A 25,240-nucleotide genomic window follows, 5' to 3' on the forward strand; every position below is an offset into this window, starting at 1 on the left:
ATTCTCAAACCAGAAACCCTGGATGACCAGCCAGATCCGCACACTTCTCAAAGCCCGGGATGCTGCCTTCAGGTCGGGCGACTGAGTTCTGTACAGGTCTGCTCAACCCGATCTGAAAGAAGCTAAGACGGACCATAAAAGTAGCATAGAGTCCCACCTGTCCAGCAACAACACACGGGGGGTGTGGTTGGGCATACAAGACATCCTAAACCACAGAGGCTGCACTGTGAAAACAGGAAACTTAAGTGCGCCACTGCTGAAGGAGATAAACACTGGAAGTAGAAGTACTGAGCATCTCCATCATAGTCAGCATTGGCAGTGAAAACAGGTACTTTTACAGATATTCAGATAAAAAACAAAAAAAGAAACATTTCAGATTAATATCTCTGAGAAATCAAACTTCACCTTCATTTTTCATTGATATATTTAATCCCCATGTAGCTACTGACAGTCCACACAGTGCTCAAATGTGTTTTATTCATTAATATACAACAGATTATTTTTGAAGTTCATGTTTAGCTCAGTTGATCATCATGTGAATGCAGAGAAGCATGAAAGGAGGAGGGCTGAAACTGCACGTCAGAGGTGATTTCACAATTGTACTGATGCTGTTGTGTGTATAAAGAACGATCAGCAGCTTTCAGCCAGCCAAACGCTGTCTATACACACGTAAGTATACAACTGCTCACACAGCATCTCTGTTTGCTCTTTATGTTCCTTTAAATTTGGCAAAAATGACCCTTTTTACCCATCTTGAGGTAATCAATTAAAATCATTTCTCGGTCCAGCATGTTGTACAGTGCGTTCCCAGGCAAGTTTTTGGGGAGGCAGAGAGCATAAAATCTTTATCAGTAGTTCAATTCACAGGTACCTTAATGTGTTTGTGGTTTAAGGAGGAAGAGATGGAGACTATGAAGACTCTGCTGAAGGTTTATCTGCTGCTGCTGATCGGACCTCCTTCACTCTGGTGATGCTTCATATTCTCTTTTGTGTCCAGTCTGTGTGAAAATGTGCTCTCTGCTGCTTTTCAGTTTTTCACATTTATTTCATCACGTGGGGTCAAACTTACTTTTTAGCATAAAGTACAAAAACATTCAGAACAATTCAAGTTTAATTAGCTATACATTAAAAAAAAAAAACACTAACGATCCGTTTAGTAGCAAAATCATGTCATTTTATTATATCTCAGAAAAACTGTAAATGTAGACAAAGTAGTAATGCTACAGCAGTTTCAGCTACCACGCACCTTCCTGATTTCAAACTTTTAAAACAGATTTTAAATCTTTCTGTTTACTATTAATCTTTTAACTTTGATGCAGGAACAATCAGTGGGCCAGTACATCACCGAGCTCCAGGTGTCTCTGGATGAAGCTGAAGAGACGTATCTTAGCAGTCAAGGTTTCATCAAAATCGATGTTGAGCTGAACAAAGGAGCTGAAGGAAAATACATCTACCTTTGGTACAAAAAAAAGGCAGCAGCTCACCAATCACCAGGATTCAGCTTACATTCAATCATGGCATGAGCAGGGGTCTGATCACTGCAGGTTACCAGAAGATTAACAAGAACCTCAATGCCGGAACAAGCGGAGACAACATCTACCTGTGGTACTACAGAGGTAACTCAGAGTACGATGTTCCCATTGTGAACCTTCATGTCTCTATAGAAGCAAGAGAGGAAGCCCAGATGTTTGCATTTGGATGGGAGAGACTGGCCTGTGATCTGAACCGGAAAGCTAGAGGAAAATGGATCTACCTGTGGGTGAAGAGGGAGAGACCAACCTACATCTGTGACATCACTGCCAATGCTGACTATGATGGAGATGCTGACTACTTCCAGAACGGCTACATCAGAGTGGATGAAGATACCAACAGAGGTGCAGGAGGATCCTTTGTCTTCATCTGGTACCGTCAGACCACTAACTCTCAAAGAGCCATCACAGATCTGAAGATCTCCACTGATGATATAGACGAGATATTGTTTCAGTATATGGGCTTTACAAGGGTAACTACTGATCTAAGCAAGGGGGCAGGAGGAAGTTACGTGTACCTGTGGTACAAGAAAGACTCCGGTCTTCCCATTCGGGCGGTCTCTGTGATCGTCAACACAGCAGCTGTGGAGCAGTACAGATATCCCAGGGTCTTCATTAGACAAAAAAACCTCAACAGTGGGAACAAAGGTAATACGCTGTACCTGACCTTCAGTTCGTTTTAGTAACAGAGCTGGGAATGCTCACTGGGCAGAAACCAAAGAGTCTATGGTGTTCCTGTTTAACCAGTTTGATTGTTTTTCTTTCCTTTCTGAAATGATGTTCACCCACTGTGATCTCAGATCTTTGACTCCAACAATGATCATTGATCCTACAATCAATCTGTTTGATTAGCTCTGTCTCACTGTATTCTGATGATTGTCTCTGTTTCAATAAAGTCTGTTCAGCATGTGAAATATCTTTGTATCATGTGTAAAAGCTCGGTGCGTGTCAAGAGAATCTGAAGAAGTGAGAGAAGAGAGCAGCTCAGCAGGATCACTACATGACTTCATTTAGCAGAAACTTCACTGTGTGGACATCACGAGTTTACTTCTCATTATTCTCTGTGTCAGGGTAACAGGACAGCTAAAGAATGATTCACAGGTACCAGCCCCAGAAACACCGCCCCGAGGCAGCCACCACCCTGAAAGGAAGAGCAGCCAATCACCGATACTCATGAGCATGACAGAACTCTGTATTACTGGAGCTGTTAATGTTTTACTGATATTTTACTTTTTATTAACATGAGTATTACTGGTAGCAGTAGTTGTAGAATTAGCAGTGTCGGGTAATTTCCTATAAAAACCAGTTCAAAAAAGGATGCACGCTAAGAACAGTTACCACATGAACCATTATACACACTCCAATATATCTAATGTTCTAACACATGACAAAAATTCTATTTATTTATTTTTTTTTTTTTACTTTATTTTGTACTTTTCCAAATTTATAGTACATGCAAACAAAAATATGAAAAAGGAACACAAAAGAAACAAACTAAAAGGTATAAAACACACCTAATCTGTAGGGGAAAAGAAAAGAAAGAATAATTATACACCTGTATATAGAGATGGGGCCAGGGAATACCCAGCACTAAGGTGACATTGGATGTCCTGGTGGTTTTTGTCCATAAAACTACTCATCTAAGATTAACACAAAATTATTATTCTGTGCTTGATGTGCCTCACCTTTGACCCTGGCTTTTCCCGTCTGACTGCACTAGGACATATTGCCACCTAATAAAATAACACATTGATTCCTGAAATTCCTGTTGGTTTGAAAGTCCTGCGTTTTGGTCCTGCATCCACCCTGATCATGTATTTCTCTTTCATTCTGCTTCCTCTCACCTGTTTCTCCGTGTCTCCATGGAAAGAGCACTGAAACACCTGAAAGACATCTGTGTAAACGAGGACGTAAATGGAAGACTGGGCTGGGTGAGTGGGACAGATCTCAGTACTCACAGTTCATAAAGACATTCAGCTGCTGAACAGCAAAACATTCAAACATGGGCGACATCTGTGTTTGATGAAGCAAATGAAAGTGTTGCTTCAAGGACAGAGAGCTGATAAAGCTCTGAGGTCAGCAATGAATGAGATTTGGTTAGACTGACAGATGAAGCTTCACATTCATTTTCCTCCATGTGAAGCTTAGAAGAGAGAAACCACCATCCAGCTGAGCTGCTGTTTATCAACCATTTCATGTTGTTTGTAGCACAGAGTTCCCCAGTGGAGAGTCAGAGTGCTGTGTGGCTGTGATGTGACAGCATCAGGTCACTAGTTTAAATATTCTTACTGTAATTTTGATTCATGAAGCAGCACAAAATCTGTAAACTCATCTGTAACTATTGTGCTTGTTGCACAAACTCTTTGTCCATGTGTGAAAGCTGCTGTTCCTCTGAGGATTCACTGATTTGACCTTCAGCACACGTCACTGCTGCATGAGCTGATCTGTTTATAGTGAGCTGAGCTCCCAGCTGTTCATGTTCACTCATATTTACTGTGGAGCCCGTCATCACTGTTGATGATGTCACATCCTGTGTTGAAGGCTCTGAGCCACGGTCAGATGGTAGTGGTGCTGATGGACATTCACACAGAGTTTAGGATGAGTATGTGATTTTTAGAACATCAGCTGGTGCTGACACACACTGTGTGTAAATGTGTGTGTGTGATAGGACACACAGCAGCTGTGTGTTTTGAGCAGGTTATAGACGGCTGCCACACTTTTGAAGGCAAATGTAAGTAATGACACGATGTTCAGAGCCAGATGAAAAACTGAAGCCGAGTCCAAATAAAGTGAAACAAAGTGCTGCACTGGACTCTGATCAACAACATGACAGGAGTACCAGGACCACACCTGCTCACTCCCTCATGCTCTCACTGTGTGCTGGATGGAGACAGTGAGCAGTGCTGTGAGCAGACTTTACTGTGGAAGATAAGATGTGAGCTCACAGCTGTGCAGGAGAGCACACAGTGAGGTTTTGCATACATCAGCATTTCCAGTGAAGTGATGAAGCAGCTTTGAATGTGTGTTAATGAGTCTAAGCAGCAAACAGAGATCAGTGAGTGAATCTGCTGACACACAGAATCCAGAGCAGCAGCATCATGGAGAGGATCCTGCTGTGTGTCTGCTGCTTCTCAGGTAAGTCCAGCTCTTTATCGCTCTACAACAGCACTTATTACTCAGATCAGTCTCAGCCCCTGATAGGCTCAGAGTCTCAGATAGACTCAGAGTGTCTCTACAAACTGACCCAGTCAAATGTTTTCCCTTTCAGGCTGGTTTGTCTCCACATGCTGTCCCCGTCAGTACCACTATGTTGATGATGCAAAGACTTGGACTGAAGCTCAGAGCTACTGCCAACAGACTCACACAGACCTGGCCTCCATCGAGAACACTGAAGAAATGAAGCAGCTGAACAGCACAGTTTCATCTGCCGCTCACAGCTCTGAGCTCTGGATCGGTCTGTACAGTCAGATCAGGTGGAGGTGGTCAGATGGGCTCACAGGGAGTGGAGCTGACTACAGGAACTGGGACACTTCTGAATATGAACCAGATTTTTACTCTGGGGTTCAGTTCTGTGTGTCCTCTTTAAAAGGAAAATGGTGGGATTTTCAGTGCAGAGAGAAGCTCCAGTTTATTTGCTACAGAGGTACAAAAAAACCTACATTTGATTTTAAACTTTTAAACTTTAAACTTTGATTTCACTGCATTATTCCAAAGAAACATTTCCATTCCAAAAATGGATCATGTTCAACTAGACGTTGCGTTTTCATCATCGTTTCATCATCATCATCATCATCATCATCATCATCATCAGCTGACTGCGGGTTTCCCAAACCTTATAAACACCTTTGCACAATGGAAAAACTTATACAATGCATAAACAATGGGCTGTGAGGTCAGTTTATGATCATTAATATGCAAACTGTCATGACCATTGACCAGCAATCAAAGACCATTTCATTCGGTGGGCTAGTTTCAGTCATTGCATAAAAGTACTTTTTAAAAGGTTAAGGAAACCTGCAGTCAGCTGAGACTGAAGAAGACTTTTGGATGATGATGAACCGTTTCTCTCACTGAAAACGTCCAGATGAATACAATCAACTTATTGGATTTCCTTATCTCGATGATTGAGCATGCAACAAGACAACACGTTTCTACGTTTTAACTTTCAGGATCTCAGATGAACCCTGAGTTTGATTTGGTGGATAAAGAAATGAGTTGGTCCGATGCTCGAAGGTACTGCAGGGAGAACTTCTTGGACCTGGCCACTGTCAAGAACCCCGGAGAGAACCAACAAGTCCATGAAAAGGCTCAGAGTAAAGGGTGTGGATTGGCCTGCACAGAGAGCCACACATTTACTGGTCTGATGGCACAAAGTACTCATTCTCAAACTGGGCCAGTGGGATGAACCCGTTTAGGGGTATGAGTAAGATCTGTGCAGCTCTGACTCGTTCAGGAGAATAGAAGACTTTGTCCTGTGAAACAAGATTACCATTTGTCTGCTACAGCCTCCCTACACCTGGTGAGCTTTCACTGTCTTTCCTTTATGGATCACAAGCAATTTTACACACAGTGCTGTGCAAAAGTCTTGAGCCACCTGTGATTTCTGCATTTTCTAGAGAGAAATGGGAAACAGCTGCAGACTTGACTTAATAAATCGCCCAAAATGGAAATATAGTATATATAAGGTAAACCCTCAGAGAGTTCAAGATCAAGTTATTTTATGCTTGAGTGATTTGCAGGTCAGAATTAGGTGGCTTAACAAACAAACAAAAAAGACTTTTCCATGGTGATGTATATTTAAGATAACAAATAGTAGATGAAATGCACTTAAAGCATATGTTACAGGCCTTCTATGGATCCTGTTTTTAAACAGAAAAGCAGAGACAGGAGACATGAGCTGCGTTCGGTCTGCAGGCCTTTCCTTGTCTGAGCTACAGGAGCATTGCCACGGCTTATCACACCCATAGCTCCTCCCCTTGTGGCTATGCCACGAAATTACATCTTCACAACTTTAAGTGAAAAGTGCAATACCACAATGAAATAAGGCCTTTTACATCAACAAATGTTTTACAAAAAAATTTACTATTGTGAACATCCCCACATTCCTTGCCTACTAACATGTATAGATTGGGGAGTTATAATATACAGGGAAGGCACCGGGGTGTGCACAGTGAGATGGTGGAATGTGATATGGCACTGGGGGAAAGTAAGGTAACAAGGACTATGGTGGCATGGTGCAGAATGCTGTGTTTGGTGACTCGTGCACTTCAGCACAACTGACTGATGGATGCACACAGAGAGGTCTGGCCAAGGGTGTCATATGTGAAATGCGTAGCAGGCCGTCGTTCTCCAGGAGACCTCCTTAAAACTGATTCATTAGTCGGTGGGGTCACGTTAGGTGTATACTGTGCCCTTTCTAAAAGCGGCAGTCCAACTTCCCCTTCGTCGACTCTGAAAGGCACTTTACTGACCCCTGATTTCTGTACCCTCTCGTATTCCTCCTCTCCAGTGTTGTTGTTCTGTTCAGTGCTTTGGTGTCCACCATCTTGTTCCATTCCTGTTTCCCTCAGTGCATTTGTTGCAGTTTGTTCCCCCAATATTGTTGCTTCTGTCCCCTGAGGTGTTCCACAGTTGACCTCGGCTGAACTCAACTATTTCCCCTGAGGGTATGGATACAGGTATGAGGAGCATCCCCTCTTGTGGCGATGCCACTCAATTACATCTTCACAACTTTAAGTCAAGCAGCTGTCCGTGTATGTCCTGTCGGGTAAGAAAGCCGACACTCACTGATTCTGATGCGTCGGGTCGTCACTTTGTGTTTACGTCTTCATGCAGAATCCGTGTACCTGCTCTCATTTACGTTTTTAGCAATGTGGTGGTTGTCGAAATTTTGTGAGGTTTAACCTGAGATTCTAGCATTTTGGGCAAAATAATTTAATATTTAAAAATCAATTCTGGATTTTAATAAATTGATATCACGTTATTAAAACTAGAATCGATTGTTATCGGAAAATCAATAATTAAAACCCACCGTAGTCAGTATAACCCAAGGTGAAAATGTCCAAATTGTGCCCAATTAGCCATTTTCCTTTCCTGGTGTCATGTGACCTGTTAATGCTACAGGGCCAAGGTGCAAATGGGGAGCAGGTGTGTTGAATTTGGTGTTATTGCTCTCATAGGCTGTATCCCAATTCAGGGTCTGCAGCCTTAGAGGCTGCATTTTAAGGCCGATTACGTCACAGCGACACGACGAAGGCTGTCCCAATTTAAAGGCTGTTCGAAATGCGGCCCTCAAATGCGGCCTTCATTTCCCTGAATTTTAAGGATATGGCGGTGTAGACTTTGTGGCCCAACATGTCCCAGAATGCATAGCACGGCGGTGGGTGTAGATAATTTTGCCGAAAAAAAAAAAACGGCGGAAGAGGGGCGTCCGAAGAGTAAACTTTTAAAAGTAAGTACTGAATATGATGTCACTTATTTATGTGCAAATGTTAATTAACGAAGAACATTAAAACATTACTGTTGGCCACATGTCGGCAAAGTTATGTGACATTAGTGATGTTTGTACTAACTTGGTTTTAAAGCCTTTACTGTAAAATATACGCCGTTCAATATGATTTCATGAATATTTAAAGTAAGCACTGAGAGAAATTTAGTAATGCCAACATATTAAAAGAACAATATTTGTGTCTTATACATAATACATTGTTAGGATTCAGAGATTCTTTTACTGTAACCATATAATCTGCCTTATGATAAATGCATTAATAACATGTTCTACAGTATTATTTTATCAGTAATATTTCTTATGGGGTTCATAATGCATTGAATATGTTTGTCATTACATTGACCTTTTATTCACAGGTTGAGTTCATTCTATACACAATGCATAACTGTGCTTGTTTAGAGTTGATGTTCTATCCAAGAGGGTTTTAAGCTTCACTGGTGAGAGTGTCCAGGTGATACATGTTGAAGGAAGATGAGAACATAGCAGGTTAATTGCATGCATGCTTACAATACACTTATTAATTTAGTGGCAGGCCTGAGCGAAGGCCTAAGTGTCTTCTGCTCTCTTTCTGAGACCTGCGCCAATTCAGTTTACTTAGTGATTGGTGACGAGGGTCAATTATTAGCTTTTAACGATCCCGAAGCTTGAAGTTTATTACCTTAAAAGGCAGGTGTTATAGAAAAGAGAAGTTATATGACTGTTTATAGTTATTAAAATGTATAAGATGCGCTCATGTCTGTCAACTATGTATTTTTGACTTGTATTGACGATATGTGTGGGCGTTAATGTTCTATGGTATAAAACCAGTTTTTGATGAATTTTTGTCAGAGAACGACATATGCAGATGTTGCCTCTCCTGTGTTAATAAACTCATCGTTTGATTGCATTCGTCTGGTGCCTCCGTCGTTTGTTGTCTGGTCTACAGTTGATCGATCTCGCTTCATTTTGGTGGAGAATGCGGGCAACCTGAAGACCAGTAGAAAGAGCTACAGGTGTTTGTTGTTGGCGGAGGTTGAGACCAGATCGGGTGATCGGACGGCAGACGCCACGGGTGATCGCTTGACTACTACTGGGCCCACATATAAAAAGGTAAGGCACAAACCTCTTAAACGGAAATTGTGCTGGATTGGGACATAATTCTAAAATATGTAGTCAAGTGGTTATCCATAGATCTCTGTTTGAGTTTTGTTTGAAATAAAAATCGTTGTTTGCAACGAAAGTGAAACTTAAGATAGTGTTACATTCATGGTCGCCTTGGAAAAAGCAGTACTGAGCTAAAAGTAACTAGAGATGAAGTTTTTAAGGAAATAGAGAGGAATAAAGAGATTATAAGTGTTTAAAAGTCAAGGAATTGAAGAATTCCCTCCCTAGGAAAGACGTTTCCTAGGATTTTACTAGGGGGAGGGCCCCGCTGAGAGTTGTGGCCTCAGACATAGCCCTGGTGATCGCAGAGGATCATTGTTAGGGAAACACTTAAATAAGAGAAACTCAAGCCAGCCGTGAGCTTGAGGTTTTGTAGCAAGCCGAGCCGAGCAGTGAAACTGAAACTAAACTTTTGAGTTATTGAGTTATTGTGTGTTATGAGAGACGATTAAAAGTATCACCTGTGCATTTGTGGACCCGCCGTGGTCAGCAAAGATTTGTGGACCCGCCGTGGTCAGTGAAGATTGGTGGACCCGCCGTGGTCAGCAAAGATTTGTGGACCCGCCGTGGCCCAAGAAAAGCTGTGTTTCTGTTGATATATCTGGAGAATTCATGACCTGTTGACGTCTCTTAAAGACGAGCCGCGGTGTGTATATCCGGGTTGTTGGGACCCACGCGTACAGCTGGAAACTGTGACGTAAGAAACTGTCTGAAATGATTTAAAGTGCCAGCCGGCTGCAGCTCGGGTGTGTGAGAGGCTGTCAAAGTCTCTTTTCCCGTTCTTTTCTTGCTGGGGAAAAGTGCGCAGTTAAAATTTGGGTGCGGTTACTTCTCCTTTTAATGGTAATATTGTTTTGAAGGGATCTGTGTATTGAATGGGCGAGACAGACACTGGAGTTTTCACATTGGATCAGAGAGACATAACTGGGTTTACTTTCACCGTTTTGCTGACGCCAGTAATCCAAGGCGAGCCGGCACAGGTGCAAGTGGAGGTGTTTGTTTGCTGTGAGACAGCAGACTTAGAGTATCATTTTTATAAAACAGTGTGTCTAACTGAAATAGAGTTCCCCAGTTTTCTGGATAATTGTTTGTGTTTAGTAGAGGCCCTAGACCAACTGGTGAAACAGAACAGTGAAGAGAGAAGAGAGGTTCAGCAATAACTGATATTGTGTCATATTATTTTGCTCTCAGCAGATATCGAGAGAATTTATGAAATAACTTATGTGGTTGTTTCTTGCCTCCTCAGAAGCAGATTTTATTATTGAAGGAGGCTTAATTTCCCTGCCGATAACAAGGCATGGTATATTGTACGTCTATAAGATTTGAGTTGATCAATTTCCCCGAAGGAATCCTTGTGATAGGTATAGCTCAGGGGGAAACCCAGGATAATTATTATATCCTTATACTCTCGGCATTTATGATTGAGGAGTATCTCCCTGAGTTTTTTGGTTATTGTTTAAGGCAGTTTAGAGAGCTGACTGAAAGGGCTGAGAGGGAATCCACCTCTGAAGGCCAAAGTTGAGTTTTTACTTAAGAGTCATCGGTGTGTTATATTACCTCACTCTATTGAAAGGAGATGATACATTATTTTTCAGTGTGGGCCAACTTAACATTCGTGGGTGAGCTGACATATTTGGAATTGTATATATATTGTGAGACTGAGGATACAGATCACCAGTTGGTTGTACAGGCAGCTTTGGTTGACTCACAGATTTCCCTGTTTTTGTGGGGTTGTGTAGATTTAGTTCAACAGCTTGTTGCCCTTTTTGAGAGTGAGTTGGCCAGTTAAGAAGCTATTTGGGTGTAGTCAATTTTTCTTTTTATTTTCGGCCTTCATTTCTTCTTTTTACTAAGACCTAGTCTATAACTACCACGAACTAGAATTTGGCATAGAAAGTGGTGGGATTAATTGTGTTTGGTGTTTAAAGCAAGAATTGCAGCCGGTTGGGTGCTTATTTTAAAGTGTTGAAAACTGTGGCTGTTCTAAGAAATTTGTGAAATAAAAGCTGTGCTGTCTGGCCCCGTGTTGGTCACTGTGTATATCAAGCAGGTATAAAAGAGGAAGTGTCTGGGTGGCCGACTACCGTACTTCTGACGGAAAGGAGGAAGTGTCTGTTCTCTGGCCCCAGAGCTTCTGATAGAGAAATAGGAAGTCACGTCAAGGAACTTCCGAGGGCGGGCACATACAGCAGCCATTTTGAAAGCAAGATGGCGGAAAGTTCAACCGGGACATCTAGTGGACAAAAGTCTATAAGCCACTAAATGATCAGCTTGAAGAGTTAAACAAAGCCATCCACTTGGCTTGCACAAAAACAACTAAAATAGCAGATAAAGAATTTAAGGCTGTAAGGAAACATGTTGAGAAATTATGTGCAGTTCAGCAAAAAACTTTGCAGGATAGACAACCTCTTCATCTTATTTTTGAAGAAGAAAGGGAGAACTGTGCAAAGAGATTACAGCAACTGCAGCAGGAAACATTAACACATGCAATGAACAGACACACCAAAGCAGAAATAAAACTCTTAAAGGAAACTCACGCAAAACTCTGTAAATGGATAATAATGTGTAAAGGGATTTCAGGTTGGATGAAAGAGGATGAGGCTCAAGCTCAAGAGGTAAGTTCACTTCTCTCACAACAGGAAAAGAAACTGGAAAATGCAGAACAGGTGCGCACCTGGATGAAATCTTTTCAGGAATTGCAGCAGGAAAATAAAAAACTGGAAGGACAAATATATTTGCTAAACACAGCAAAGGAGAAACTGGAGCATGCGCATGCGAAGCTAGCACTGCCTTCCAACCCTCTCCCCACCTCTCCTGAATTACCGGAAGACACATTGCCACCACACCCATCTCAATCCCCAGTAGACTCTATGCAACCGTTTCATCCTTGGGTCGTTCAGGCGCCATCTGCTCCACCCCCTCCTTATGTTTTCCCCATAATGTCTTTAGCAGGAGGAGAGATTAGAGGGCCACAAGGACAACAGGGCGCAGTAATTGGAGGGTTTGCAGATGTTGTACATATTACTCCTGCAGTAGCAGCAGGTCAGCCACCTAGTGCACAGCCCAGGGCGGTACAGCCTATGGGTATGGGAGAAGCAGCTTCAGCCAAAGCTGGACCTTCAATGTCATCTCCCAAGTCTGTAGATTTTATGGAGTTTGATCCATTAAAAACACTAGGGGAACCTGGAGCTGAGGATCACCTAAGTGCGAACTTAGCTACCGGTCAGGAAAAGTTGAAAAAAGGAATCTCTGTTACCCCCTCAACAGGTGGGATGGCCTCACCAGCCGATGAGGTTCGGAGGCTGGAGTTTACTCCACTGCCTACCCCAGCTAGAAAAGAACATTCCCAGCCAGTAAAGATAGCTGGGACGGAAAAGCCTCAGTGGATAGGGGAAGTTTATGGAGAAGTGCAAGCTGATAAAGATGCTCTGGCAGAAATTCTCCAAAGAGTAATTAAAGTAGAAGAGAGAGTAAAGAAAGAAAACTTGGCTGTCTTTGAAGAAGAAGATGAGATAGAGGAAGAGAATAAGCCAGACTGTGTGGAAGGTTGTGAAGCTCAACCAGATACCAAAATGGCAGGAATGAAGTTGCGATCACAGAAAACTGTGTATCGGACGGAAAAACCAAAACAAAAGCTGGTGAGCCAGGATAAGACTATACCAGGGCGAGAAAAACGACAGTCTATGTTTAGAAAATATAATCTGTTGAAGCCTGAAGAGAAGGAGGTGCACTTTAAGAATAGCTTAGATAACTTAGAATGGGAGATGCCCTTAATGTGCGGAGCAAAGCAGGAACCAGTGTATCGTTCATACAAGATGAGGGATCTAGAGGCCCTAGTTCAGCAGCTGCCCCCTATAACAGAGGGAGGAGCAGCTTGGTTAAGGAAGTTAAGAACCTTAACAGAAGGAGACGAGCTTTGCCTTGGAGACTTTAGAGCCGTCGCAGGAAGGACTATGATTGCAGGAGGTTTAGCTGATGTGGAAGAAATTGCTAAGACCACCACTCTTCCAAATGATGTGCCATATAGTAGAGTAGAAGATAAGCTAGCTGACGCGGTTCGTGAAAAATACATGACTCCAAATGTAGGGTCAATACCAAAAATAACTTGGGATCCAAAAGACACTCCCAGAGAATTTTTAGAAAAAGCTAAGGAACAGTGGATGTCACAAACTGGCATACATCCAGGTCAAGAAGGTGAGAACAGAGCTTGGTTCCGCGCCGCTGTCTTGAAGGGGCTGCCAGAGAAAGTAACAACTGATTTAGAAAAGAACCCAGATTTTGCAGTAGCAGACTCCACCCAGTGGGAGCGGCATGTAACACATCGGTTACAGTTGGAACAAGATACGGTAAACAAACAAAAGAAGGAGTTAGAAGAAGCACAGGCACAACTGCTAAAATTACAGTTGGGAGAAGCTCGTGAGAAGAATAATGTTAGGAAGAAGGAGAAAGAGGGTATTAAACCTATGATGGTGGTTCAGCCCCAGGTTGATCCAGCGCCCGAGCAACCAGAGCGTGCTCCCAGTTCTTATCCTGGTGACCATGAAATACCAAGGCAAAGACGCACAGGAAGAAATCGGGGCCAACCGCTTTACAGAGGGGACGTGGTGGACTCTGGCGACCAGACCCTAGAGCTCGTGGTCCGGGGAATCCCAGAACGAATTCATGGAATGTCTGTTACCAATGTGGAAGAGAGGGGCACTGGGCTCGAGAATGCCGTGAGTTGCCTCGAACCTATGAACAAAGAGATTACCAGGCATGGGGAACTCAGAGAGGCAGAGGCGGTTACCAAGACAGACATCAAGCTCCCAATCCAAGCGTTGCGCGCCATGGTCTCAGTATCCAGTGGGAGACTGGAGCTGGGAGGAACAGTACTGATGGAGCCCACAGGAACCAGGCAGCAGGGGAATGGCAGATCCTATGCTGTCAATGACAGTGGAAGGTGCAGAATTGCCCTTCCTGGTGGACACTGGGGCAACGTACTCAACTTTGAGGACGACACCGAATAGTGCAACCATCTCTAACCACACTGTCAGTGTTATGGGTTTCTCTGGGATACCAATGACTCTGCCACTCACAGACCCAGCTCTGACCAAGCTGGGCAAACAGACTTTGAGACATCGATATGTGGTATCTCCACAAGTGCCTGTGAACTTGATGGGCCGAGATTTACTCATTAAACTGGGAGCCACCATTATGTGTTCCGCGGATGGACTGACAGTCTCTCTGCCTGGTGGAATGTCGCTACCGTGCCTGGAAATCAATTCAAAGAATCAATATTTGCTGCAGAACTGTGAACCACCCCTGCTGACATTTACTGGGGCGCTTGGTAGAAGAAGGCATTTTGGAACAATATCAACAGTGGAGACCCTGGATCATGAGTCTTATGGTGTACTCCTCGCCTAGAGATCCATTCCATGTCACTCTCTTTTATGATAGGGATGATGATGATGTTTACCGAGAAGCCTTCCAGTCTGAACTTGAGGGTCAGACCTGGAACGTCCAAACACAAAGTATTTATGTGGGGCCAGAAGGTGTAGCAGCGGTTGTTAAATTAACAGATGAACAGTTGTCTTGGTATAACATGGGATCAGATTCGGCCCCACACATCACATTGGCAGTCCATGAGGGACACCAGGCCAAAGAGTTGGGGACGATGATGGTGAGGCGTGCGCTGGATAACGCTTTGGTGGCAACCCACCCAAATTCCAGACGTTTGTTATGCACCAAAATGTAAAATATATCGTATCACATGTGTGTCCAGTGACGCAGTGATATTAGAGCATCAGCAAGTATCAAGAATACATGGTAGTGAGAGAACAGATTATCCAGATGCAGTGGTAGAACTTTCAAAATTGCCTGACACTCTGTGGTCTACAGGACCCACTGATGTTGGCTTAGCCCATTGTGCGCCGGTTTTGTTCCAGCTGAAATCGGACACGCCAATCTCACGACCACAATATAGACACAAGCCTGAAGCAGAAGAAGGGATCGCTGAGACGATTGAAGGGTTGTTGAAAGCAGGAGTGCTTGAGCCCTCGCAATCCCTTTGGAACACACCAATTTTGCCGGTGGAGAAACATGGGACAGGGAAGTATCGTATGGCACATGATTTAAGACTTATTAATGCCATACTACGTACCGATACGGTGCCTGTACCTAATCCATACACAGCCCTAACTGAAATAACCTGCGACCAAAAGTGGTTTACATGCATTGATCTAGCAAACGCGTTCTTTTGTCTCCCATTACATCATTCACTCAGAGACATTTTTTCTTTCACATACAGAGGTCGTCAGTTTAGATACACACGCTTGCCACAAGGCTTTGCCCTGTCCCCAGGTATTTTTAATCAGGTGCTTAAAGAAGCCCTGTCACCCTGTCAGTTGCCTGAAGGGTGCACATTAATACAGTATGTAGATGACCTACTTATCGCAGCTACTTCAGCAGCGGCTTGTACGGCAGCATCACTCACAGTGCTTAAAAGACTGTCTGAATGCGGCTTCAAAGTAAGTAAAGAGAAACTACAGTTGGTTCGACCAGAAGTCACATTTCTGGGCCGTAATAGCCCATAAATCATTGGGACTAATGAATGCACACAGAGACCAAATTTTGACACACCCAAAACCAAGAACGGTAAAAGAACTTCTTTCTTTTCTTGGCCTGACGGGCTACAGCAGACAGTTTATTCCAAACTATGCAGGAAGGACGGCTCCCTTACGGGATCTGATTAAACAGGTGGGCGTCCGAAACCTTAAGGCTGAATTGCCATGGACGCTCGACACTGAAGCCGCGTTCATTTCTTTGAAACAAGACTTGTCAAGGGCCTCAGATTTGGCCACACCTAACTATGATGAGCCATTTTACTTGGATATTTCTGAAACACTTGGAATAATAAATGGTGTGTTGTTTCAGAAAAAGAGGAGGAAGACAGGTACTTATGTATGTCAGCATAAGATTGAGCCCAACAGAAGCAAGGCATCCTACATGCACACAGCATGCAGCAGGGGTTGCCAAAATAATACAGAAAACAGCACATGTGGTGAGACAACACCCACTAAAAGTTCTGACTACACATAGTGTGGTGGCATATGTGAACTCGCAGGGCGTTCACCATGACCTCATTAGCACAACAGAGGTTGAGTAAAGTTCTAGATGCTCCAAATCTGACATTTACACATGAAGGAATTAATATGGCAGATTTAATGGGAGCAGGGGAACCTCATGATTGTACTAAGAAAGCAGAACTGGAAGGGAAAGTCAGGGAAGACTTAAAAGCAGAACCTATTCCTGGAGCTGAGGATTGGTTCACAGATGGCTGTTGCCATCGGGATGAAGAGGGACTGAAAGCAGGCTATGCTATAGTCTGCAAACAAGGAACTGAATTTGAGGTAAAAGAAGCAGGGAGAATTGAGGGACAACAGTCTGCTCAGAGAGCAGAAGTCATTGCACTGAGTAGGGCCTTGAGACTGGCCAAAGATAAAGAGAGTGAATATTTATACTGATTCAGCCTATGCTTTTGGAGCAGCCCACGTGGAACTCCAGCAGTGGAAGAGAGCAGGCTTCCGAACAGCAACAAATGCTCCTATTTGCCACAGGAAGGAAATGGAGGAACTGGAGAGGGCCCTGCACGACCCAAGTGAGGTGAGCATCATCAAATGTAAAGGACACTCTCAGGCAAACACCATGGTTGCAAGAGGAAATCAGAAAGCGGATGAAGCCGCAAAGGAAGCAGCAGGCTATAAAGGACGACAGCAAATGGTGCAGGTAATTGCTGAAGAGGAGGCAGGCATCAATATGTTGGAGGAGGCCAGACAGGCCCAAGAGGAGGCTTCTCTGGAGGAGAAAGAGGTGTGGCAGAGCAAAGGAGCCCGAAAAGAGGGTGGTCTTTGGAGAGGAGTTGATGGACGACCAGTCCTAACTGACAAACTGGCCAGACAGAAGATAACTGAGGCACATGGACTTGGCCATGTGGGAGTGGCACAGATGGAGAGAAATTTGTGTCACTGGTGGCACCCAGGACTAACAGCTATGATAAAGGAAAAAGCCCAAACATGTTTAATTTGTGGAGCTCACAATCCAAAGCCAGTGGTAAAACCAGAACCAGGTAAGTTTCTTCTGCCAGAAAGGCCAGGAGAAGAAATTGTGATTGATTATACTGATATGATTGATGTGTGCCCAGGGGAGTCAGATATCTGTTAGTGTGTGTAGATGCTTTGACAGGGTGGCCAGAAGCGTGGCCCACCCGAAAGGAGGACGCCAAAAGCGTGATTAAGTGCTTAATCAATCATTATATCCCCAGGCATGGGTTTCCAAGGCGCATTAGATCAGATAATGGAACCCACTTTAAAAATCGAGACCTGGAGGAAGTAGAGAAGATGTTGGGAGTAAAACACAGGTTTGGGACTGTCTACCATCCTCAGTCTCAAGGGAAGGTAGAAAGAATGAACTTGAATTTGAAAAATAAGTTATCTAAAATCTGCGCAGCGACGGGGTTAAACTGGGTTTCAGCTTTACCAATTGCTCTAATGACTATAAGATGTTCTGTTAATAAGTCAACAGGATTCACCCCATGAGTTGCAGACGGAAGGCCATTTCCAGCACCTTGGACAGAGGTTCCAGCGGAACACCCCACGAGAGGTAACAGGTCTCATGCAGAATATTGGGATGAATTGAAGTGTCTTGTCTCCAGTTTCACCAAACAGGTTACTTCTGGACTGCATGTGGCGGACCAGGTGACCCCAGAGGCGAAGGCGGTTTGGCTGAAGGTTATCAAACGCAAGTGGAAGGAGCCACGCTGGACGGGTCCTTATGAGGTCGTTGCCAGGACAACTACAGCAGTTCAACTGAAAGGGAAAGGCGATACCTGGTACCATTGGTCGCAGTGTGCCCCAGCACACGAGAGCTTGCTAGAGGAAAACTCCTCTACACCAAACACAGGTGTCAACGATAACGAGCAGAGGCAAAATAAATCCTCTCACCTGTGCAACGGGCCAACCAGTAGTCTACCTGGGAGGCCGAAGAAAGAAGAGCAGCAGCTGAGAAGGTCGCCACGTCAGAAGAAAGAAGCAGTGACCAGTTGAGAACTCCAAAAGCAGGGGAGTTTCAGTCCAGAACACAAAGTTTACCTAACATGATGCAGACACACGAGTCAGAGACACGTAATGAGAAAAAACTGATTAAAATGTTTCTTACAACCACATGTCTATTGTATACTGTGATATTAACTATGGCTGTGTTGTTTATTGTTTATATTTTGCAGGGCACTCCGAACCACTCGTCTGAACACGGAGGCCAGTCCAGCACAGCACTTCCTGAGACTGCAGTTCCTAAAACGGGATCGGTAAAAAGACAAAAGCGCGAGGTGTCAGGTAAAGGTGATGAGTGTCTCAGCATGAATAATGGCATAGAGTTGAATTATGTTAAAGGGTCTACCAGCTCGTTCACGTTTGATTTGTGTGACGTTATTAAGTGTACAGGAGCTAGTAGTAGCTGGAGAGCATATGATATATGGGTTTGCAATCATCCCATGATATGCTTCCGTAAGGCTGTTTGGGGCCCCTCGTGGGGGAAACACGTTTACACATATATAACAGATCAGTGGTGCGCTTGGCAAGACGTGGTAGGTTGGACAGGAGTAGGATGGCAGCCAGATGTGCCGCAGGGATTGAAAGGGATAGCCATTCAAAGGGATTATTCTGTTTCCCAGAACCCTGTCACTCTTTCCCTAGGACCGTGGGATACGCTCCCAAAATCTGGGATCCCGGGAGGTATGTTCTATTTGGTAATTGGGGTGGATGTCATAGGGACAGATCCATCAGGCGTAATTAGGGTCAACTTAGTTGAACCAGTTATCACTTTAGCTGACCAAACAATAACCTCAGGGACAGTCGCTCAAAAGGAACAGGAGCTAAAAGAGAAATTACTTGTGACATCAGATTACACTAGATTGAAGCCGCAGGATTTGATTGAGCGGGCCACCGGTTTCAAGGACAGTAACCTCTGGCTTGATTGGGTGGCTCAAAATGCTAGAGAACAACATGTATCTGACTGTGTTGCCTGTGCGGCAGCTAGGCCACGTTTGTTTACAGAGCCCGCCCCATTGCATTTAGAAGATAAGTGGGGCTATGAGTGTATGTTACAGTTAACCAGAAGTGCCGTGACCACTGGCAACTGTACTTTGTTGTCCAGGCTTTTCCCTCCCGTTTCAAAGCAGACAACAGTGGGACCATTTATGCCAAAACAAGATAATTACACATGTTTTAAGTTCTCTACAGATAATGAAAAGTACAAGGTGGGAGAGATCGACCCAACTTGGTGTGCTGTCACCCTCCAGGGACGAACCACCAATAATGTAAGCGACCCAAACACGATAATTGGAACATGGGCAAGAAGTGGGCTCTATTATTACTGTGGGAGAGCACTCTGTTGGCTCGTGTTCCTTTGGGAAGCGTGGGGACATGTGCAATGGTGCGATTGGGAGCTCCGCTTATGCTTATTGGAAATCAGGTAAAGGCTATTCCACAACACAACACACGTACTTTTAGCTGCAAGACGTAAGAGACATATTTTGGCTAAAAGAGGGACCCAGGGTACACATCCTTATGATCCTCGTTTGGACTCGCCGACCTGGATAGACTCCATAGGAGTGCCCAGGGGAGTTCCTAATGAGTACAAGCTGGTAAACCAGGTAGCTGCAGGATTTGAGAGTATATTAATTTGGATAACGCCTAATAAGAATGTTGATCGCATTAACTATGTTCATTACAATCTGCTGAGACTCTCTAACCTAACAGAGAGACGCCATGGTGGGGTTCGCAGAACAATTGGGTCCAAGTTCGCTGATGGGCGTGCAGAATCGAATGGCCCTTGACATGTTGCTGGCAGAGAAGGGAGGTGTCTGTGCCATGTTCGGAGACATGTGCTGCACCTTTATTCCCAATAATACTGCCCCAGATGGCTCAGTAACCCGAGCTCTGGAGGGCCTGAAAACTTTGTCTAAAACTATGCATGAGCACTCAGGTATCGAAAACCCGCTGGAGTCCTGGATGACATCCGTGTTCGGACGATGGAAAGGTGTGGCGATGTCGGTGATATGCTCCTTGGGTGTATTTTTGGGAATACTGGTCATTGTGGGGTGTTGTATCATTCCTTGTGTCAGAGGATTGTTGGTAAAAGTAATGGCGAGGGTTGCTAACCCTGGCTGGGTTGAGGGCATCTACCAGATGAACTTAGAACCCATAGAGTGGAGCAGGGAGTGATACAACACGAAGTGTGGTGACATTCCTTGTTGGAATGTCAAAAGAGGGAATGTTAGGATTCAGAGATTCTTTTACTGTAACCATATAATCTGCCTTATGATAAATGCATTAATAACATGTTCTACAGTATTATTTTATCAGTAATATTTCTTATGGGGTTCATAATGCATTGAATATGTTTGTCATTACATTGACCTTTTATTCACAGGTTGAGTTCATTCTATACACAATGCATAACTGTGCTTGTTTAGAGTTGATGTTCTATCCAAGAGGGTTTTAAGCTTCACTGGTGAGAGTGTCCAGGTGATACATGTTGAAGGAAGATGAGAACATAGCAGGTTAATTGCATGCATGCTTACAATACACTTATTAATTTAGTGGCAGGCCTGAGCGAAGGCCTAAGTGTCTTCTGCTCTCTTTCTGAGACCTGCGCCAATTCAGTTTACTTAGTGATTGGTGACGAGGTCAATTATTAGCTTTTAACGATCCCGAAGCTTGAAGTTTATTACCTTAAAAGGCAGGTGTTATAGAAAAGAGAAGTTATATGACTGTTTATAGTTATTAAAATGTATAAGATGCGCTCATGTCTGTCAACTATGTATTTTTGACTTGTATTGACGTATATGTGTGGGCGTTAATGTTCTATGGTATAAAACCAGTTTTTGATGAATTTTTGTCAGAGAACGACATATGCAGATGTTGCCTCTCCTGTGTTAATAAACTCATCGTTTGATTGCATTCGTCTGGTGCCTCCGTCGTTTGTTGTCTGGTCTACAGTTGATCGATCTCGCTTCAACATTTATATATACAGTGTCAAAGGAACCTGTCTTTGAGTAAAGATTTAAGGTGACAGGAAATATAAATAAATGCAGCTTGAATCTTTACTGAAGCTCAGTATTTGAAACAGAGTTCATTCACTGCTGTAATAACTAATAATGATTGAAATAATAACTTTAATATTGGCCATATTATATTTACATTACCAATGTAAGATGACTTTAGTCTCATGAACAACATTAGGTAATTGTTATTTACTAGCTAATCTTAAAATGACTGTTCAGTACAGAAATGAAGCCCAACAATCATGTTTCACAGTCCCGTGGTCTCAGCCTCAGATACTTATCAAATCAAAGCTCATGTAGAAACAAACAAACAAATGAACAAAAGATTTTCTCCTTCATTTCTGTCAAATAATGCTGTATGAAACGTTTCCAGCTGTTAGTGTCGTGGTTGCTAGGCAACCTGGGCAGCGCCATGAAGGCAAGACCATCCCATTTCACAAGCCTCGCACATCCGGCCTTAGCGGTCTTTGAGTACGCGGCCCTTTCTGGACCGTTAAGGCTGCGTACTTTAAGGCTGCAGACCCTGAATTGGGATACAGCCATACTCTCTCATACTGGTCACTGGAAGTCTAACATGGCTCATTATGGCAAAAAATTCTCTGAGGGTCTGAAAAAAAGAATTGTTCCTCTACATAAAGATGGCCTAGGCTGAAAGAATTTTGCAAACACTTTGAAACTGAGCTGCAGCACAGTGGTCAACACCATACAACAGTTTAACAGGGCAGGTTCCACTCAGAACAAACCTTGCCACGGTCGACCAAAGAAGTTGAGTGCAATTGCTCAGTGTCATGTCCAGAGTTTGTCTTTTGAAAATAGATGTATGAATGCGTGGGGGGTCAGCCTCTTGGTGCTCAGACCATACGCCACACACTGCATCACTTGGCTGTTATCCCAGAAGGAAGCTTCGTGTGAAGATAATGCAAAAACAAATCCCACAAACAGTTTGCTGCAGACAAGCAGACTAAGGACATGGATTAGCTGTGGTCTGATGAGATCAAGATAAACTTATTTGGTTCAGATGGTGTCAAGAATGTGTGGCAGCAACCAGGTGAGGAGTACAAAGATAAGTGTGTCTTACCTACAGTCAAGCATGGTGGTGGGAGTGCTGGTGGCACTGGGGAGCTACAGTTAATCGAGGTAACCACCAATGCCAATATGTAGTGTGACATACTGAAGTAGATGAAGCAGATCATGATCCCCTCCCTTCAGAAACTGGGCCACAGGGCAGTATTCCAAATGATAACAACCCCAAACACACCTCCAAAAGTTAGTGTGGGACAAAGACCATGTTTGTGTGAGACAATGTTAAGGATGAGAGGAAGCTTAAAAACACATCTACACAACAGTCAGACACACTGCAATTAATTTGAATAAAGTTTTTAAGAATGCATTCTAAAAAGGAGCTCGTCTTTTTGTCAGCCTCGTTTTGTGCGAGAGACTTGTTCATTTCTCTAAACGAGATCACATGAAAATGTGGGACCTTGTCTGGACCTGTGTGATATGGAGAATGAGGGCTAAACATGCTCTGCAGTCCCACCTAGAGCATTCGCTGCTCCCTGCAATCACAGCCGTAGCAGTGATGGTTTAGATGATGGTGGCTTCATTTAGCTTCTGTTTCTGTGTCTGCAGTAAAGAGGCAGGTAGTGAAGCTCACAGTACATGTGGAGGACCCTCCTGTGGATCTGAATGACTCTGCTGTGAAAGCAGAACTGCTGACAAGGGCAAGTTCCCACAGTCCACCTTTACACTCACACCGTTTATATGTATATCAATTTCCTGATTTTGAATGAAAAGAAAAGACATTGTGGCTGCTGTCTGACAGGTGAAGGAGCAGCTGAAGAAGAAAGGAGTGGGTGGAGTCAGTGTGAGGTGGAGAGTGCAGCCGTATGGGAAGCTCTTGGCTGGAGATGGAAGAAGAAAGAAGACTCTGAGAGAAAAAGAAAAATGTTTCAGAAGCTTTTCTGCTTGAATCATGTGACAGCCAATTAAACTTTATTATCCACACGTCATTCTCCCAGCTGTGTCTGAGCACAGATGTGGGCTAACATCTGTTTTTAGGCTCTTCTGTCACAGTGTTTGTGGGCGTGGCCTCTTCTTTGGCTTTCATAGAGATAAATGCAGACGTGTTTGTGAGCTACAGGTTTCTGCTGACACATGTTCACTTTTGGAAATCAGAGTGACAAACATGCTCTCCAACAGCTGGTCACCCCAGTCACCGTGGAAACAAGCACAGGAAATACAGCAGGCTGAAACTGTCTTGGTCCTGGCTCTTTGAGTTTCTGGACTTTGTGTTTATTATTAAATATTTTCTATGTGATTATTAGTTTGCTGATTGTTTCTATTTCATCTTCGTGTTATTCCTCAGTGTTTCAGTCTGGAGGGTTTATTTCCAGTTACTGTTGATGTTGCTTTATTTTATTCCTTCACTGTTTCCCGTCTCATCCTCCTGTGATAAGTTCCTTCATGTGGACTTTGCCTTCAACACAGTTTAAGCCCACAAACTGGTTCATAAACTCAGCAACTTAGGACCCAGCAGCTCACTGTGCAGCTGGATACTGGACTTCCTGAGCAACACACCCCAGAACGTCAGAATGGGAGCCACACCTCCTCCACCCTCACTCTGAACGTGTGTCCTCAGTCCCCTCTTATACTCACTTTTCACCCATGACTGTTCTCCAGTCCACACCAGTAACACCATTATAAATGTGCTGATGACACCACCATCATAGGACTGATGGACAACAACGATGATTCAGCTACAGAGAGGAGGTTCAGCATCTGAAGCAATGGTGTGACGACAACAACCTGCATCTGAACACAGCCAAGACCAAGGACATGATAATCGACTTCAGCAGAACAAAGCCATCTGAGCACTCCACCCTCTACAGGTAGAAAAGGGTAGAAAGGGGTGGAGGGTGGAGAGCTTCAAGTTCCTCGGAGTCCACATCTCGGCTGACCTCAAACGTCCACAAACATCTCCCACCAGGTAGGGAAAGCACAACAAAGGCTGCACTTCCTCAGGAAGCAACGTCAAGCCCCAAAGCCTGCTAATTAATTTCTACTGCTCCGCCATCTGACCTCCTGCTGCACACTCTGCTTCAACTGCTGCACTGTGGAGGACAAGAGGAAACTGCAGCGCGTGGTGAGGGCAGCAGAGCAGCCAATCGGCACTTCACTAACCCCCCTCAGAGACATCTATACTGGCAGCCTTCAGCAGGAAGCCAGCATCATCATCAAGGACCCCTCCACCCTGGACACTCACTTTAATAATAATAATAATAATAATAATGCATTGGATTTATATAGCGCTTTTCAAGGCACCCAAAGCGCTTTACAATGACATTATTCATTCACGCTCACATTCATACACTGGTGGAGGCAAGCTACGGTTGTAGCCACAGCTGCCCTGGGGCAGACTGACAGAAGCAAGGCTGCCATATCGCACCATCGGCCCCTCTGGCCATCACCAGTAGGCGGTAGGGTAAAGTGTCTTGCCCAAGGACACAACGACCAGGACAGAGAGGCCGGGGATCGAACCGGCGACCTTCCGGTTACAGGTGCCCTTCCCAACCCCCTGAGCCACAGTCGTCCCACACTTTCCCACCTTCCCTCTGGTAAACTCTACAGGTCCAACAAAGACAAACAGACTCAGTAGAAGTTTCTACCTCCACCCTGATTGAAGGTTAACTGTGCTGGTAACACTCATGGACACATGCAATAGATTTATTTCTAACCAGTATTCATTACAGTAGAATTCCTGCCTCTATTCATAGAACTGTATTCTTTTACAGCAGCAACCAGCATTCCTACCGCTTACTCAATGTGCAATCCCACCAATCACAGAGCACCTTATACCAGAGGTGGGACCAAGTCATTGTTTTGCAAGTCTCAAGTAAGTCCCAAGTCTTTATCCTCAAGTCACAAGTCAAGTCTCAAGTAAAGTCAAGCAAGTCAGAGTCA

General features: G+C 44.0%; 2 protein-coding genes across 2 annotated transcripts; both read left to right on the forward strand.

Moving 5' to 3' along the window:
* The first annotated feature begins 956 nt into the window (after positions 1-956).
* LOC120438567 lies at positions 957-2,443 on the forward strand. The gene is made up of 2 exons (XM_039608968.1): positions 957-967; positions 1,320-2,443. The coding sequence occupies exon 2, from the start codon at positions 1,520-1,522 to the stop codon at positions 2,210-2,212; it is 693 nt and encodes a 230-aa protein (XP_039464902.1). The 5' UTR covers positions 957-967; positions 1,320-1,519; the 3' UTR covers positions 2,213-2,443.
* A 950-nt stretch (positions 2,444-3,393) lies between these two features.
* LOC120438568 (macrophage mannose receptor 1-like) lies at positions 3,394-23,095 on the forward strand. Its single transcript, XM_039608969.1, has 5 exons — positions 3,394-3,460; positions 4,609-4,664; positions 4,798-5,172; positions 5,699-6,048; positions 22,910-23,095. Exons 1-4 carry the CDS (start codon positions 3,444-3,446, stop codon positions 5,932-5,934), a joined length of 684 nt encoding a protein of 227 aa, XP_039464903.1. The 5' UTR covers positions 3,394-3,443; the 3' UTR covers positions 5,935-6,048; positions 22,910-23,095.
* The last annotated feature ends 2,145 nt before the right edge of the window (positions 23,096-25,240 follow it).

This window comes from Oreochromis aureus, linkage group 3 (genome assembly GCF_013358895.1).
Source record: "Oreochromis aureus strain Israel breed Guangdong linkage group 3, ZZ_aureus, whole genome shotgun sequence".
Taxonomy (NCBI): Eukaryota; Metazoa; Chordata; class Actinopteri; order Cichliformes; family Cichlidae; genus Oreochromis; species Oreochromis aureus.